This window comes from Haliaeetus albicilla, chromosome 17 (assembly GCF_947461875.1).
Source record: "Haliaeetus albicilla chromosome 17, bHalAlb1.1, whole genome shotgun sequence".
Lineage (NCBI taxonomy): Eukaryota > Metazoa > Chordata > Aves > Accipitriformes > Accipitridae > Haliaeetus > Haliaeetus albicilla.
Genome location: NC_091499.1, coordinates 26,527,743 through 26,546,443, shown reverse-complemented (window position 1 = coordinate 26,546,443; position 18,701 = coordinate 26,527,743). Strand labels below are relative to the sequence as shown.

The 18,701-nt window shown below is 40.9% G+C and overlaps 1 protein-coding gene across 2 annotated transcripts in view; it reads left to right on the top strand.

Annotated features, from left to right (window-relative positions):
* The window catches only part of CEP85L (centrosomal protein 85 like), a 122,194-nt gene that overhangs the window by 98,457 nt on the left and 5,036 nt on the right, over positions 1–18,701 (top strand). For both annotated transcript variants that reach the window (XM_069805118.1, XM_069805119.1), the window contains exons 5-12: positions 1,542–1,659; positions 3,690–3,866; positions 8,262–8,414; positions 8,676–8,830; positions 10,448–10,565; positions 10,880–10,930; positions 17,165–17,272; positions 17,626–17,839. In XM_069805118.1, the coding sequence (XP_069661219.1) occupies positions 1,542–1,659; positions 3,690–3,866; positions 8,262–8,414; positions 8,676–8,830; positions 10,448–10,565; positions 10,880–10,930; positions 17,165–17,272; positions 17,626–17,839 (1,094 nt within the window). The remainder of the gene's footprint in view (positions 1–1,541; positions 1,660–3,689; positions 3,867–8,261; positions 8,415–8,675; positions 8,831–10,447; positions 10,566–10,879; positions 10,931–17,164; positions 17,273–17,625; positions 17,840–18,701) is intronic.

Genomic DNA, 18,701 nt, shown 5'->3' with positions numbered 1-18,701 from the left:
TTAAATTCTTCTTGTAAACCAAATAATTGGGATACAGTTGGCTGATGTCTAGCTAGGAGAATGTATGTGGCTAAAATACCCCCTTTAATTGGGTTTTTGCATCTTATTTTTCCTCTTAAAATTTGCAGTTGGCATCTTTTCGTCTAATACATCTTTTTTGTTAGTTTATAGATTGTATAATACATATTTTGTATACTCATGATAACATATCTGAGATGCTCTTCCTAAACCCAGCCCTCCCCAAAATTTAAAAAAAGCAAACCAACTTTGATCTTTTTGTGTACTTTCAGAGGACTTGCTTTTCCAGTGTGTGCACAGGCAGGTCTTCTTCCCTGAAGTTAACCTGTATTTGCCATTTATCTCCTCTTAAGATTGGGTTTAGTTGTCTTGGTTCAGCAGTATCATTTCCAGAAAAGCCAATCATACTGCATGCTTAGAAGTGAAGCTTTGAGGAACAGTTCCATGCTTGCGTGCAAATAAGTCCTGGTATAAAAAAGAAGGAAAAAGGGAAATTAAAGGAGTGCACAAAATTTGGTTTGGTTTTCTTGAGAAGGTTGCTATGTGTGTTTCTGATGGGTGCTGACAACTCCATTCTGGAGTCAGTTATTGAGGTGCCCATCACTCTGTAGAGATTACAGCACACCTCACAGGGGTGTAATGTGGGCTGGGGCTGAGACCTGGCTTATATTTGCCCAGCAATCATGCTAGTTCAAATGCAGTCATGATTCAAACAGTGATGTAATTTGTGATATAATTAAGTAGTGATATAACAGCAATACTGTTTCTGCTGTACACTGGCCAAGCGATTGGTGTAAGAGGTTAATTCTGGTTTAGTATGCACTGTGGTATTTTACCCTAGGGGTAGGGTACATCTTATGTAAAGCAGTTGTCTGAGAAAGTCTTAAGCAAAGTTAAAAAAAAAAACCAAAAAACAAAAAAAACACCCCAAAACAACAAAAAAAAAACATCCTTGCAGGAAAGCCATCCTGACTATCATATATAATGACTTTTTCTTAAGTTCTTTCTGCTCCCCTTGATTTGTAAATCTCTTTAACCTGTGTCAGAAGTCAGCTCTGGCAAAGAGAGAGGGGCTGAGCAGGAGAAGTCCAGGTAAAATGAAGGCGTGAATTTTGTTTGTTTTCCTTCTGCTTTCTCTATGCTTCTTCCTGCTTATACTTCTGGCCCTAGGAGCAAATGACAACAGAAGCCTCCCTCAACCCTCACAAAATTGATACGAGTTTTCAAGTCGTATTTCTACAAGATTTGCTTATTATTGCCAATTGAGCACAAACCCTTTGGGGTATGCTTAAGTGAAAGATAAATGGCAACTGTAGTTTAATAGCTCATATCCCGATGGGATTCCAGTTCTAGTGGTAAACTAGAATAGTTGCAGTCTGGCTGAGGTGGGAAAAAGTCCACAGCTAATGCAGATCCAGGATAGTCAAATAGCATTTTTACAGTGTTCGTCAGTATAAGTCTTAAGGTCTATGGTTTTTTAATCTCTGTTCCATTCCTTTTCAAATCAAATCTGTGTATTACAGGCAAAAGCAGCAAATTAACAATTTACATCAGAAGATAAGGGAGAATGAATTACGAGCTCAACATGCAAGACTAAGCCATCTTGTGAACTGTGAAGAACCTTACATGACTAATTTGCAGGTAGGATGGATATTTTTCATTCAGCAAAGCTTTCCGTTGCCCGGTAACTGACACCTGAAAGCATGTTCACAATTTACTGCAGGCCAAAATGTAGAGCTTTTGTGATTATTGATGGTTGTGTAATTGTATAGCTGTAAATAGTGTAGAGAATACCCTCTTAAGTGGTGGTGTTTACCTTACATCTGGAGAGAACTAAGTTATATTAACATTTTGTACATACTTGTTTTGAAATCTGATAAAAAGGGTAAGAACAAGGGATTTGTGACATGGTAAGAATAAGGGTTTAACAGCGTGCAGCACGGTTATACAGGGAGCTATTAGGAGATAAAGTAGTTTGATAAGAGACTATCTGAAAACAACTAATGGGAGGTTTTTCTGAAGAGGAGGAGGCGGCAATACCCGGAGGAGCGGTTAGGTAGACTTAAATGGAAGAGATGTGTGAAGGCAAACAGACTGGTGGAATACCTTTGCACAAGACACCTGAAAAGGGTATGGATTAGTACTCCTAGGGAACACTGAGTCTGAAAAGGAACGCATGGTGGTATTTTGGGCATACCTGTCCTAATTTTTATCTAACTAGCACAAATATTAGAAAGTGTAAGGATGAAGTAGCATAGGCTAACCACGAAGTGCAGATCAGCTTGAGCACTGTGGCTGCTACCCCATTGTAGCACACAAATTCCATCTCCAGACCTCAGCACATCTAAAAGGCAATGCAGAAAGAGAATGTTAAAGGCCGATATGCAGAGAAATAGCTTTTCTGTCCCCCTTTTATTACCTTTTTCTGTCACAAACACTGCACCAGGATCTTAGCTAGTGTACTTCAGCATGGCGTTAATTATGTCCTTGGAATAATACAGCTATTCATCAGGCGAGAATCTGGTTTGTGTGAGACAGGAGAGAAATTCAAATGGAGCCTCAGTGTGAAGTTAGGTATTCAGAAACTTTTTCAGACATCTAGGAATGTGGCTTTTGGCACTTCCAGAAGTTCTTTTAGAAAATACTTTAAAATTCTGTGTTGATTAAGATTTTTTTGAAAAAGAAAAAAAAATGACTGCAGAAACTGAAATTTTAGTGTGCACATCTTAGTATACCATAGCATACTTCAAATAAAGCAGCAGATGCATTCATCTTTCATAATTTAAAGAGTTTTAAAAGTTTATAATGTATTAGGATTTCTGCTTGATTTGTGTGCCTTCTATAAGATTAACTTACAAATGCAAATCTCCCTTAATCAAGGTTTTAATATCTCTTAATGCTTTGCTGAAGGAATGTTACTAGTTAAAAATTCTGTCTGTATAATTTCTTTAAAGATACCAATTTATGTTATTAAAAGAATCTTGAAACTGAAAGCCTAATGGGATGCATCTCCTTTTTCATCCCACATGCAGTTGATTTCCATTTTGTGCCTGTCTGTGGGCAGTGGAGGTAGAAGAGTAATATTGAATTGCATGAAATGGAAAGGGAAGAGGGTTTTGGTATGCAGGACAGAAGGTAGGAGGCCTGCCTTCTGATTGTAGCTGTAGTCTCAGGCTTGTCCCTGCACCATTCTGCACCTCAGGTATGATAGCTCTAAAGTTTGACTAGTACTAATGTTCTGCTTTAGAAGGATCTTGAGATTGGAGCACCTTTTACTTTAATATATTCATAGCCATTTTATAGAGTGTTTTTCTTCCTAGGGTATGGTATGATAATGCAGTGGCAGTGATTTGTTTTGAAAACACTTTTTGTTTGGATTTTCAGGGGTTTCTTTTGGAAGAAGTCACACCTCTTCCATAAATCTGACTGGGAAAGGGGCCCCACAATGTTTGTTTGTGTGTGTTGTGAATGTAAAGGTGTCCAGCTTCTTTATTTTTTTGCTCCAGATTCCTGAAATACATGCTGTTACTACATATTTTAATGTTTGAAAAATCAAACCCCACCCTTCCTGACAGTGGAAAGAAATGCAGGAGTGTTTTCTGCTGTGCTGCTCAAGTATACAGTGGTATGTGTGTGTTCATTTGTGTGATTATTTTATTTCTCTTTGTAAGCAACCACAGTATGAGAGCACACCACTGCAACCTCACGTTTCGGAAAGATCAACATCCCACCTTGAGGAGCTTGAGCGAAAGATTGCAGCAGCTGAGAATAAGGAATTGCAACTCAGTGAATTTGTAAAGCAAATTTCAAACAAATCTAGTGAGGAGAAAAAGAAGATGGAGGAGAAAGTAAGTGTCTTTCATGTTCCAAATTTCCTTTTGACACTGCTATAGCAGCGTATGTTTTTTTTGCTAGAAAGCAACTTACTATGTGAGTTGCTGAGCTATTTTCAGAAGGTAGCTAAACTCTCTGTGATAGAAAAATTGATAGTTAGTGATTGTAGGTGTTGACAATGGATAAATCTAAACTTGTAGTGACTACGTCCTAAAAAGCGATACTGGATGAAACGGCAATCATGATGATGATTTTAACCAGGTATCAGTTAAACTTGCTTTGAAGAAAAGCTGCTCAGCTCTAAGAATTCATGTAGTTTGAAGTGTTTATTACAGGAAATAAAGTATCATTTAAAACACAGAGTATGAAAATGAAATCCCTATTTTTAGCATGGCTTGTAAATGCAGCCCTCGTGCTTCGAGATGCATGTCCCAGCCTGTATGTGTCTACTCAGCAGGAGTGATTCTCTTGTAGCTTTGCTAGGATGTGCAGAGTAGACTTTAGTCGGAGGCAAGGAAGAGGCTTAGATGGCTGTGTTCTTGGAACTGTCTTGACAAGAGGTTTCTTTGGAGGCTGAAGCAATACCCAGAGGTAGTTTTGAATGTCCTGATAGCCTTCCTTCATTGCAAGGAATGTGCCATTGACCAAGTGGTTCCTAATTAATGTTTTAGGGATACATTGTCACTGTTACCTTCTCATCTTTTATCGCTTGGCCTTACTACTGGGCTTAGATTTCTATTAATGCAGGTTCAGGGGGTAGGAGCAGTATGATACAGTGAAGTGGCAGGTGGGAAGAAGAAGAAAGCATAATTCATCTCAAATTCTGCCTTACCATTTCCCGTGAACCCTGCAGTATGCTTTTGACTAAGGGTAACATTCAGGAAGGGCAGAAATTGGATGCTGCTGCTTCCTCCTGTCTCAGCTTTTACTGCTTGTGTTCTTCACTCTGTAGGAGCTGCTGCTGTAGGTGGTGGCAGTGACGAGGACCCATGCAGCAGCGCTTGTGTCAGCAGGATGGTCTGTAGCTAGGAGCCTGATTCACTGCACAGTCCTGATTCACCCCTTAACACCCATCCATTCTGTGCACTGAACAAAAAGCTCTTGAGGAAAAAAGGGCAGGGAGGGAGAATATGTTTCTGTAATAAAATTAGTGCCCTTCTGTTTGAGGGAAGGCTGCGGATGGAGGAAGGAGCTGTGCTGTGTTCCCGCAGGGAGGTGGCAGGCTGGGAACCCCAGCGGCAGGCTGGGTGCTGAGCCTGGGGACAGCTGTCTCTGGAGTTCCTCTGCTGTGCTCGCAGGGAGATCAGCCCAGAGCCCAAAGGCTTGGTGTCCTGGGTCAGTGGCTGATGTTAGGGGACAAAAATACAATTTCTGTGCTGATCAGAGGGATTGTTGCCAGTAGCTGTGCTAGGGTTATTTCTGAGTGCATGCCTGCCTCTTCAGAGAGGGTAAGTGTTTTCAGCCCAAGGCCGGATTTGACCAGGGAGTGGGGAAAATTCTGTTAACATTCAGGCAAGCTTTGCTTGCAAGTGTATGTTAAAAGAACACATAGGAAGTTTAGGTTAAGGTTGCTGGCATACATTTCTACTTCTGTCTGCCCCACTTTTGCAGATAATATTATCTTTTCCTACGCGGGAATTTTAACATACAACATTTAAATACAGTGTACAGATGGTATGTTTTTGACAATAAGGGACAAACTGTGACTGTTCAGTGTAGGTGGGAGGAAAGAAAACATAAAGAACACTCCCATTTCCTTGAGCATCTTTTGTCCGTGGTGAGAAGTCTAGGAAGGTCTCTTCATCATGAAACCAGGATGTACTGGAACTGGAAAAGGTTCAGAGAAGGGCAACAAAGCAACTATCCATCCAAAAATCACAGGAGGAATAATTAAACCTTCACACTGGAAAAAGAAGTGACTGGAGGGGAGCATGATGGAGTCTGCAGAGCCACAAGCAGCCTGGAAGGGACAAAGGGCAGTCAACTCCTCACTGCAGCTCCTGTTGCAGGAGCGAGGGAACAGTCTAGTGAAACTCTAGGAGCCAAGTACATGATCAGCAAAAGGAGCCGATTCCTCGTGCCAGTTCTCTATAGCAAACTTGTAGATGTCTCTCTGAAGGCTGTTGTGGATGCTAAAAAAATGGGTGAGTTCATGGAAGTGCTGCCTTGTCCTAAAGGCACAGAAATAACTTCCTCAGGAGAGCCTCTAAGGTGAAGCTGGAAAAATGTGCTTTCCTTGTTCTTTCCCTACCATAGACATCTGCTTATGGCTGCTGTTGGAGAAGAGGTATCGGGCTAGAAGGCCTCTTGTTCTGAAGCACTGTGTCCCTTCTAACATTAGGGTGGGTGTACTTGATGCTTTCCTTTTGAGAAACCGCAGGGCCAGCAGAGATCAGAGTTGCTCTTCATTCACTGCTGGCATCATACCTATCTTTGCCCCCTGCAGACATACCAAGCAAGGGAGTTTTTCTACCACCTTCTGAATAATTCTGGTGCCTGAAGAGAAGCTTTTTTTCCCCTAGGCTCCATATGTAGTCAGTGTAGGACTGAGGTGATTGAGAGCTCTTTAACTGGCACTGAAATTTCAGAAGCCTGAAAAAGCTTCCCTGTCGATGCTGGCCAGTAGTTGTGGTAGCTCCTCACAGCTTCCTAGCTGAGAGCACCTGCTAAGGTAGATACTGCAGTGCTCTCTACCAGTGTCCGTGTCACGAATGCCTAGGTTCTTCCTTTTCCTTATGCTAGGCATGAATGTGCCTCGTGGCATCTGCAGATTTTGCAGCCCTCACTTTAGTTCTGAGGCATTTAATCTGGAAATTGGACTGCTGGGCTGGAAATGCTTCAGTTCAGATACTTGTACCCTGCTGGCTGCTCCTTCTCCCTCTGCTGTGGGTAATTGTGAAGGACTCCTGTAAGGTACTGCTGATAGCTTGTAGTAGCATTCTCCCCTGTGATTCCTGTGGCCTCACTTTTAATATTTAATTGCCAAGAGGCATGAGCTTTCCTATTTTTTTCCTGCTCCAGCAAAGTCATCCCAAGGCAAGGAATCCCAAGGCAAACACGGTAGCTATTAGAAGGAGAGAGGTTGCAGCAGATTAAATTCCCTGTGGTATATATGCAGGACAAGAAGATTTTGGAAACCATGTAATCTGTGTTGCACAAGTACTGGAGTATTCTGACTGGTCAACTTGTCATTCTTAGTGGTATGTGAGAAACAGAAGGAAGGGATTAACTTAGCTAACAGTCAGACTCCTGGCAATTCTTAATGTGCAACATTGGCTTACGTGTGCATATTTATATCGCTGCCTTAAGGCTTGGGAAGTGGGGAGGCCAGGGAGGAGCGTGTGGTTCTGAAGCACATATTGTGGCAAAAGGTCATGGCTGAGTTGCAACTTTGCTTTACTGAACGTGGGTTTACTTGGGCTTTGTCTAATCAGAAAGATTTTAAAGCAGCCTGAAAACTTTGTTCGGTTTTGAGGTGTTGGTAAAATAAAAGATATAAAGATTTCCGGCCTTTTGGCAATTCTGTTTTGTGGCCCATATAGAAGGCAATCTCTGGAAAAACTTTCCAGATATAGGAATAGGATAGGATATAGGATTGGATAGGCCCTGTTTCTGAGCTCTGACATTGGCAGTGTCACATATTTATTTCTCAGTGAGATGGATGTCTGTAGCACCAAAATAAAAGTACATTTAGCATTTACTCTAGTGACAAGTGTTTGTTATCTGTGAATTACTACACCTGAGTTCAAGCAGTAGAGGTACTGTTTTTCATTAAATTTGACTACAACTGGAAAATACTCTTTTTCCTGCCTTCCTTCCCACTTTTTTTGACCTAGATAATGAAGTGAAGTACCAGGAATGCAAACAAAGATAACACAATGTAAAAACCTTTTGCAGACTGATGGACAATTAAGATGCCTGTAGAAAAGGTTTTTAAGAAAGCCACTATTCTGTTCTGATGTCCTCTGATGTAACTGTCAGATTGCATTGAAAGTCAGGTTTTTGGGTCCAGTTCTTGTCAGGTTAAGTTCTTGGCCCCTGTGTTTTAAGTTGTTTTCCTAGGCCAGAGGAAGAGGATGGGCTAAAGTATTTCCTGACTATTTGTTGCATATGAACATCTCCATTGGTGAAAAAATTAAGAATATTTTAACTGTTGAACTGTTCATGTTTTCAGTTTGCAAGGCACATGGAGTATTCTGGGTAGAGGTGAAGCAACTGTGGTTTGAGGTCACGTGTGGGTCTATGACTTGGAGCTGCTGGGATTAACCATTCTTTGGTTTTGTTTTGTGCACTAACCAACCTGTTCATGCAGCTGAGAGTACAATTCTTGAAGAGTGACCAACCTCTGCTTCCAAAGCAGGTTTATTTTTCACTGTAATCGTAAAACATGTACTCTTACTTTCTTCTAGCTTAAAACTAGAGACCGATATATTAATAGCCTGAAAAAGAAATGCCAGAAGGAGTCTGAGCAAAACAAAGAAAAACAAAGACGAATTGAAACCTTAGAAAAATATCTGGCTGACTTACCAACGCTGGATGATATAGAAGGGCAGACTAAACAGGTAAGATAAAGGGAGTTTGTTTTACATTTTAAAAATACAAGTAAGCTCCCTAATATCTGTTGTCAAATCCTTTACTGTTTCAACATAGATTTTTTTCCCCATCTGTTTAGGAAGAGAAGTATTTCAATATTTTAGAAAGCACTGTAGCTATTAGGGATTCACGTACTCAGATAAGTGAAATGGACCTAAGATTATACAGAAGGTAACTGCAAGGCCTTCTGCTAACATGGCATCATGTCTGACTAACGTAACCTGTGTTAGCTGCAAATTCTAGAAGAGAAGAACAAGCAACTTCAGGAAACTATGACTGAGTTAGAAAAGAAGCTCGGAGAGGCCCGATCACAGTGCAGAGAGAGAGAATTGCAACTGGTGTGTCAGAAGAAAAAAGAAAAAGAACTGGTCACAACAGTACAGAGGTATGAACAGTTGCTTGGGCTGTGCCCTGAAACGGGTGTACTTTCCCACCTCATGTCAAGACCTAATGTTATTGGCACTTTTAGTCTGTTACAATGCTAATGATTTTTCATGGCATAAATACATTACTGTGCAGAACGACAGTGTAATGCGATAGAAAATCCAACAAGATTTTTATTTATGTCAAGTTGTAAGTAATACCACAGAGAAGAGTCTGCCTAGGACAGTCTTCGCTATCGTTCATTAAAGTTGTGGGACACTGCTGCAATGGCATCGTAGCCTGCTACCAGAGAGAGGACATAAGCATGTGCAGCAAAGGGGCATTGTATAGAAGCTGTCAGCACTCACTATTTGATAAGTAATCCTGTCACGAGCTGTGGAAAAGCTCCCTGGATATTGGCTGATGGGTATATCAGGGAAGGGTCAAAGATTTAAATAACTGTAGCTGTTTCTTACATTTTCACTCAGGGTCGGGGTATTTACAGGGAGATTTAGCGGTAGCTAATCAGCTGTCATTGAACTTGCATAACTATAAAAAAAACAAGTGGGGCAGACGTCCACGAGAACATTCCAGTTGAGACATGGAGACATTGTTACTGTGGTACATTTTAGATCAGGGGAGCTACTTAAACACTTATTTTTAAAAAAAGGGGGAGGAGGGAAGGAGGGGAATCATTTTTAATAATTTATGTGAATGTTACTACAGTTCACTGTCCCTCCATTGGGTAAAGGTGCATGCCACAGGAGTCTGAAAGTGTTTCCATGATGAAAGGCAAGCCGGTTGGGACACCTTGCCAGCCAAATTGTTGACGCATTGTTTCCATCTTACCAACGAAAGGCCTTTTTTCTTCATGCCCTCATAATCTGGAAGGGGATCATTTTGTCTTCTCTGAAAGCCTACACGTAGTCGAGGTGGCCTTTGGTTTCTAAATTAGACAGCAAGATTAACACTAATAAAATGTATTTCCTTTCTGAGAGAAGGTGAGCAGGCAAAGGCTCCGGCTACACCTAGGAGCTTGAGTTGAGCTGCAGAGGGTCTGAAGGCCATGCCCTTGTGCGGGAGCAGCTGGTAGGGGTGGCTTTATGCTCCCCCTTACAGGTCACGCAGGGCACGAAGGATCAGCGACCAGTCTCGGTGCAACTCCGGTTCTGGACTCCGTTTTGAGTCGTGCGTGCCCCAGTGACAGAGTCCGATTCTAAAGCTCCTGTAACTTTGAGAGATTCGAAGACTCCTCTGATCTGTGCTGGTTCTGGCTTTGCCTCCCACAGTAGCACAGAGCAGCTGTGAACACCACAAAGCTTTTCTTTGCTCCTCCCTGCCCTCTCTCCCTATGCTGTACTGCTGGAGCTGTGCCTTTTGGGAGATGCAGCGCAGAATCCGGCCCGTAAAACCATTCCTGCACGAATCTGTTCTTGTCAGTGCTCCAGTAACTTCAGTAGTTCAGGATTTTTGCATCATTCATCCACTGTTGGTTTGCTCATTCGTAAGGCTGGATTCTGCTAGGTACAGTTTACAGTTCTGGTTGGAAGATGGTGCAACTTTCTAATTTTTTGCTAGAACACACAGCCTGTCTGGTTTCTGTCAGCGCACTTAATTTTTCTTTCATGTTGAATGGCAGTTTGCAACAGAAAGTAGAAAAATGCCTGGAAGATGGTATTCGCCTTCCCATGTTGGACACAAAACAGCTTCAGAGTGAGAATGAATGTCTCAAAGAAAAGAATGAGAAAGCCAGTAAGGTTAGTCTGCAAATGATCTGTTGGTGGCATCTTTAACCTTGAGTCTCGCCTTTCCTTATTTTTTTACTTTAGAAACAAATATCTCACTAAAGAATCACACATTTGTTGCTAATTCACATTTCTTTTCAATATCTGTCTGTTTCTGTTCAGTATGTTTATTTTGCATGAATTTCTTGTTCTATCAGAGTTAAACTCTGTCATTTACGTTTTCAAAGATTCCATTTAAAACCTATGGTTACACACCTGTAAGGCGATTCTTAAAAAACAATCTGAAGAGATTCAAGCCTTTTAAATTACTCAATTTTATATTCTAGGTCATAGACAATCAACAAAATCAGATAGCTGGACTGATTTTAGACATGCAGGTAAGAAAGAGTGTATATTCTGTTGTTTACTCTTTACATTTTTAGTTCATAAAGATAACCTTACTGAAGTTGAATTTCGTCCTTTTATCTTGCCAAATAGGAGGCAAAGGTAGAAATACCAAGAACTTAATCTTATGGCCTGTAGTTGACCTGTGTTCTCTTGCAGGCTCATGATGTATTCATTATTGATGTTTGTATGGTTTAGCACTTTGCTGGTACTCATCATAAAGTGAAAAGCTGTTGCTATGTAGAATCCTTATTCTGCTGGTGTAGCGGATATCATATCAGAACTGCCTGTTTCAAGTGTGAGGACTGCCTCTGTAAGTAACAGTGAAGCCTCTCATCAAACTTCGGGGTTCAGATGATCATCCAAAATACAAAAAGTGATACTGATTAGGAGCTTCACTGCTGAGATCCTTAGTAGAGACAGGTGCCTTTCTAAACCATACCACTTCATATTTCACATCATTTAAGCAGGTCCCTGTTCAACTGGTTTCTGACAACGTCACTCACTTAGATATCTTAACTCTCTTGGCAGATTTTGGGCACCTAGCTTGGAGCCAAGGGTTTTTCAAGCCAGCAGAGGTTGTCAGCTAGCAGTCAGTTGCAGTTCTGTGGATTGGATTAACACATCAGGCTCCTGAGACTTTAAAGTTACCTAGTGATCACCAGTATTTGTTGTGGAGAAAAGGAAACATTATACAGGTTATAGGAAAGAAAGTATGACTTGCTCTAGAAAAAGCTGAGCATTTAAAAAAACAGATAAACATCTGTTTTCAGCAAATACTGAAGCCAAATTCAATAAATTCTAGTTTCTGCATTCTTCTTCTAGATTGTTGTTTGTCTCCACATTTTTTGCTTCCTTGCCCTCCAGAGAGACTGAAGTTACAGGGTTGTCCCTTGAGAATGACGAAGGTGCTTCTGCTTTGGCTCTGTGTACATTAGGTTTGGAAGAACAACAAAATGGTAGTAAAAAATCAGCTGAATGCCCACTCCTTCTGAAGTGAAAGGGAGCACTCTGTGGAGCTAGAATCCAAATAATGAAGAGAGACAAAGAGAGAACGTGCTTTCTTATTTCCACTTTGCACACTGGAGCCAAGTTTGCTTATTTATAGCTATTGAAAGTAAGTTATCTTCCACCATTAAATTGCTTCCTTTCTCTACCATGCAGGTAAATAGCAGGCCTGATTGCTGTCAACAACCATATTTTTGCTCGATTAAATTACAGTGCACTAAATACCTCTGTAGAGAAGCAATAGGGGAATTTAAGTTGCAACACAACATACGTCTGTTAACTGAAAAGCAAAATCAATAATTTAAAATTCTCTAGGTTTGAAGAAGACAAAATTGATCAAATTGAGATGTTTTCACAGAGCAGCCTGTTATATGCAAAAATTGTGACACAGGCAAATGTCATTCCAGATATTTAATAGTTAAAAAAAAAAAAAAAAGTTCAAATTGAACTCCATAATCTTCCTGAGGTTCTCTGTCCCTGTTTGTAGTTTAGTTAAGATTTAGATATGTATTAGGTGTATATGTTGTGCTTATAAGAAATTTGCACAACTTACCTAAATGTATTATCACAAGCCTTAATCTCTTCATATTTCCTAAACTTTCTGATCTTTTTCTCTCCATCACTTTTAACTTGAGACTAGTGGTCTTTGTGGAGACTAGTGATCTTTGTGCATGTTTATACAGATGGCTGTTTTGTGTGCTTAGTCTGAAGTGACTTTAGGGAGCTGCGACTGGGAAATGCTGAGTAGTGGTGACAGTCTCTGAACAGAGTCATGTTCTGTTCTCCAGGACTTTCTCTTAGTTTTCCTCTTTTGAGGTATTTTATATAAGGACAGAAAATAAGATTTGAAAATGGTGTTAGCCTTCAAATTACTTGTAGACTACAGCAGCTTCTTTGTATCCTTGATCTCCCTGGTCTTCCACATTTGTTCCCTGGTGGTGTGGTTTAACCCCAGCCAGCAACTAAGCACCACGCAGCTGCTCACTCCCTTCCCCCCCGCCCAGTGGGATGGGGGAGAGAATCAGAAGGAAAAAGGTAAAACTCATGGCTTGAGATAAGAACAGTTTGATAGAACAGAAAGGAAGACACTAATAATGATAATAATAAGATGACAATAATAATAATAAAAAAAGATTCGAATATATAAAACAAGTGATGCACAGTGCAATTGCTCACCACTCGCTGACCGATGCCCAGTTACTTCCCGAGCAGTGATTCCCCCAGGACAACTCCCCCCAGTTGAGCATGATGTCCCATGGTCTGGAATACCCCTTTGGCCAGTTTGGGTCAGCTGTCCTGGCTGTGTCCCCTCCCAACTTCTTGTGCTCCTCCAGCCTTCTTGCTGGCTGCGCACGAGACGCTGAAAAATCCTTGAGTTAGTCTAAACACTACTTAGCAACAACTGAAAACATCAGTGTGTTATCAACATTCTTCTCATACTGAATCCAAAACATAACACCATACCAGCTACTAGAAAGAAAATTAACTCTATCCCAGCCAAAACCAGGACACCTGGGAAGCACTGAAAATTAGTTCATTAGAAACTGAAATCCCTTGTTGGCACAGAGACGTAATTTATCTTCAGCTCAGAAGATCTCATTTTATTCCCTGTCTTCTGCCACATCATAAACTTATGCTTGAGAATGTATTTCAGTTCATTGTTTTTAACCTGCAAGCTGAAAGCAAAGTAGTTCTGTTTCATACAGCAGTGCGTGAAGCAGTACTAGTTCCTATTTGCTCATAATTGTGGTGGAATGATTTTGATCTTCCTTGTATGGTTTTGCTTGGTTGATTTGCTCTCCTGAGTGTGCAGGAGTAAAATTCTGGTTGGTCTTAACAAGATGTCATGCTGCATATATAGTTCATCTTCAGAAAGAGAAAAATTGTAGAGGAGAGCGGTGTTTAAAAAAATCTGTACTTACATTAATTAATTTAGATAGTACAAATTAAACATTTTTTGGTAATAAAAAAAAAAAGTCAGTAGAAATAAGTCAGATTGTACGATGCCTGTGTTACCCAAAGTACATCTGTCAATCCTGTCAGTCACAATAAACCCAAACTGTGCCAGGCTGGGAGTAATGCCACAAAATTGTAACTTTGGAAAGCATATGGAAAATTTAAGGGTGAAGTGCAGAGGACTCGTAGCGCTATGAACAACTGGGAAGTCATAGCACTGTGGGCTCAGCCAAGCTGGTAAGCACATGTGCTTTTTCTGATCTTTAAGGTTAGGGAAGCAGAGAATGATAGATGTTAGGTGTATCTTTTAGAAATAAACACTGATTTCCAGTTCTAGTAGTTCCTGTTAAACAGTGTAACTCATGAGCTGAGCATTTGCACATTATTTGGAATATTCTAGAAGTTGTTTTTGGAGTAGTTTGCACAGTCATGTAAGTTTTATGGCAGATGTAGTTCTGAAGATACACTGGAGAAGGTAATATTTCTGAACCTGTCTTCCCTACCACCTGCTCACCCTCAGGAAGGCTGCACAGTCAAACCTTTAATGTCTGGCGTTGACACAAACGTGAAACGTGTAAGTGGTAGTACTGATGCACGTATCGTAACTGGGGCTCTGGGTCTCCCTGAAGTTGCTCAGCATCCAAGACTATTAAAATTTGAAGATACTTGGAAGCTGGGAGGGTGTTTTGGGCACCTGCCCTGCCCTGTTCTCCTCCTCCTTCCGAAGCTGCTTCTGTTTGGCTGCTGCCCCAGACGGAGCTAGAGGGACCTTTGGTCTGACCCAGTATGGCCATTTTTCTCAGTAGGTCATGTTTTTAAAAAGCTGAAGTTCAACACCACTGCCGTTTCTGCTCATCTGCAAGCCCGACAAAGGAAATGCCTGCAGCAGGGATATTTCCTGCCCTCTCCCAGCCCGGGGAGTTTCCTCTGACGTGGGGCAGGGCTCTCTTTCTTCCTCCTCTTCCTCCCACTGGAGTGCGAAGCTGTGCTTTCTCACACAGCTTATCTTTAGGATGCACGTTGTTACTTCAGCGCTTCCTTTTGAGGGGCACGGTGTGGGTGAACTGAGAAGCAAGTTGGTCAAGTGCGTGAAAATGTTTTTAAAAACAAGTAGTCATTTCCAGGTTCCGCCTGCTGATTCTTATTAATTACATGAAAATGAAGTGTGGGGGTTTTTTAGTCCATATTAAGTGTGTAAATTTTAGCACCGTTGTCTTCCAGTTTTTCAAAGGGTATGACAATACACTTGTGCAGTGTTGAGCTGAATGCATTGGGAAATTTTGTCAAGGCTGCCCACCTCCCATGAGTGGGGCCAGGCCCTTAAAAACTCCACTCTGTGTTGGCCCTGGCCTTACCTCTCATTACTCCCTGCCTTCTCATCAGCACTAATAATTCTTACAGCTGGCAAGTCAATTAAGTGGCTTGTCATCCACTCTGTAGGCCACACGCATGGTAAAAGGCAGACCTGTATACAGACAGTGTCTCCTATGTGCTACAATCCTCAGTGCTGGTACCCTGAAAGTTCTATTCTTCGCGTATCTTAGGAACAACTCTCGCAAGAGTAAATTTGGCTTCTTTTCCAAAGCTAAATTATTTTCCTAAGACCCCGAAACCAGCATACCTTGATATAATTTGCTGTGGTTCTGTCAAGAGGGGAGCTTGGGTTTTTTCTGTCTTTGAATAGGGTTGCAGAATCATAGTGCAGCAATTTAAACATATTTTTTACTAAAGAGTGACTTTGGTCTTTCTATAACATTTTATTTAAGCTACCATATGGAATTCCCTGTGAGAGAGTTCTCTGCTTTGGAAGAAGAATCTTTAGGATTGTTGCTACAGAGATTCAAGAAAAAAACATTCTTCTGGGACAGTGTAATTCCATAAATCGAGAGCCATTGGTTTGTGAAATGCTCCTTCTCCTCCCCCCATCATGGTCTCTGGTTCCACTCTGTGGAAGGTTACAATCAAAACTGTGCCAAGGCATGCACTGTTGTTACCAGTGCTCCAGCTGTATTTTGAGCATGATGGGATCGGATTTGCATCTTATAATTGAAATTCGGCAACAGGTTTTACATACCAATGTGCTGAGCTAGGGATGGAGACGACACTTTATATGCGCTGTGCTAGCACAGCATTGGATTTGTGAGTAATACCATTAACGACAAAAGAGGATTTTTTTTCTTCATGAAAGATGAAAAGATCTCTCTGTTTAAAGCATCAGGAGTTTTATATAATCACTCTTCATTGTTATTAGTATTCTGGTAAGATGGTTTGAATATTCCTCTTTCTGAATTTTGCCAGATGACCTTGAAAGACATATCTACAGACCTAAAAGCCAACTAGTGGAATAAATATGAGTGCATTTAACAACAAAGACATCTGTGGTCGTGCTGAATTCACCCCAAAAAATCCACTTTGGAAAGATCTCATGATTTCTCAGTTTCAACTCTGTAGGTGAAGACTAGGGAACTGACAGCAGCTGATTCCATGTTGCAGCAGTTGTTCGTTTGTTGCTGCTTGTGCCTGATCAGGATGTCAGTCATGCAAAGCTCCAATACTTAAGTACAACAGCATCCTAGAAATTTGCTGTTTACATTATTGAAAACAGTAAATACTGTATCTGTTAAAAATGACACTGTAAACTACAAATGAGTTACTTTTTTTGCCTGCAGTTGTTTTTTCAGCACATTAGAGTTGTATAGACTGTTCTATCTTGTGTGTGAATGGTTTTAAAGAGGCTGCTGCTCTGTATCAACTGTCAAAGGCTTTCTTCTCAGCTGTGTAGAAGGTGAGGTGAATTCTGTGGTATGAAAGGTGGTAGGAAGTCCTGCCATAGTCTTTGTTGAAAGTAAAGGCCAAAAAAAATCTTCAGTTACAACTTGGAATTGCACAAATGAAGCTTGGTTGTCATTAATCTGCTGTGAAATTGTTTGGTTAGAATAAACAATATTGCACGGTTATTTTAAACTTCATGCATTCCACATTGGAGAAGGGGTTTGCATACATACCGTCTTTTTGTTTCTAAACAGATACTGCTTATTTAAAGGGTTTCACTGATATTTGGAATAGCTGTGTTAGTGTACAGAGAGCTGTTGGAGTCCAGCTGAGCATTACCAGGTGGAACATGGTAGAAAATAAAAAATGAAGAATTCCTACAAAAACAATAAATAACTGAAACTTAGTAATTTACTGAGGATGCATTTTTTGTCAGTGCTAATATAAAGTATGAAAATTTAAATCATAACCTGTGTTTTCATTCACTTTAGTCTATGCAAGAGAAGCTTTTGCAAGAAAAGCTGATAGTTCAGAAGATGACAAATGAGCTTGAAGAAAAAGAAAGGAATATAGAGCAGTTAAATAAAACTCTCTCTGAAGTAAGTAAAAACTCCAGTAACCCAATCCCTGACCACACCAACTGGGAAGAACCTTATAGAATGATCATAAGATCCCATGGTAGGGCTTTATGAGCTTAATTACATACTTGACTGTGCTGGCTGCTGTGCAGACATAAAATAGGTACCATCCCTACCTCAAGAAGTGAGAACTTCAAGGGTGAAGGCCGCTAAGGAATGGTAAAATTCTTTGGAGGGGTACAGAAATATTGATTATATATACAGAAATTAATTATTTTTTATTATATTGTTTGTGATTTGAAACAGGAAACTTTCTGCTACAGTGCATGCTGCAGACTAACTTGCTTCTTTTTCCCCATTTACTTTTCACAAAGAACCAAAGACTGATGGAAGAGAATGCCTGCCTGAAGGAGCAAATGCGGCAGGTGGAGCAGTCCAGGCAGCCAGTATCTGAGAAGATGCCTATAGCAGACCAGTTGTTCAAGGAAATGTCTCATTGCTTGTTTGACTTGAAAGCACTGTGCAGCATTCTTACCCAGAGAGCTCAGGGCAAGGAGCCTAACCTTTCCTTACTGCTGGGAATCAGATGTAAGTGATGTTGTCATTCCAATGCTTAATAGTGTTTTTACACAGAGGAATTAAGCGGTGCTTGAACTTGCTAGCTGGACAGGCCAGTGTCCCCCTTTGCTGTGCAACTGGAGCAGCTGTGTGTGAGCCGTACTCCTGGAGCACTCTGGAAAAGCTGGGCTTTTAGTGCACCCTGGCCACTAAATGCATATGACTACGCAGGTCCTTGCCAAGTCAGGAGAGCAGGTAGCTGGCTCTTCATATGGACCTGATCATGGATATGTTCACCCCACTAGAAAAGAAGGGTGTGTAGCCAGGTGTCCATCCCTCCTGAGACATGCTGCAGTCACCCTGACGGTTAAGGGATGCTTTTCTGTCAAACGTGTTCTGCCCTATAAACTCAAGATGAGGGAAGCGAGGCATAAGCAGGCCTGGTGTGGCTACATCACGTGTTTTTGTTTTAAAGCCCTTGGGGTCAAGTGGTAGGAATATACATCGACTGTTTGAACATGTGTATGTCTGGTTTCAGGGGGTGGTGGTGGTGTATCTATCTGTATTAGATAAGCCTAGTGCCAGGCAACTTCATGTCCAGTACTGTTAATGGCACATCTAGTCTTCAGCACCTACTAAGCTGTTAAATTTAACCAGGAAATGAGAAGCACACCTTAAAGCCAGTCAGACAAAGCTTCAGTGTAGTGAGTGTGTGTTAGGTCTTGTCTTTTAACAAGCTTAATAAACAATTACTTTTTTTTTTTAACCTGAAAGTATCATACTCTTTTGTTTTCTGAATGTTAATTAGAATTAGTCAGATAGACTGGTTGCTGAACTGGACCATCAGCAAGGTAGAAAAGTAACAGTATAGTGTCCTGTGCAGCAAGAGCTA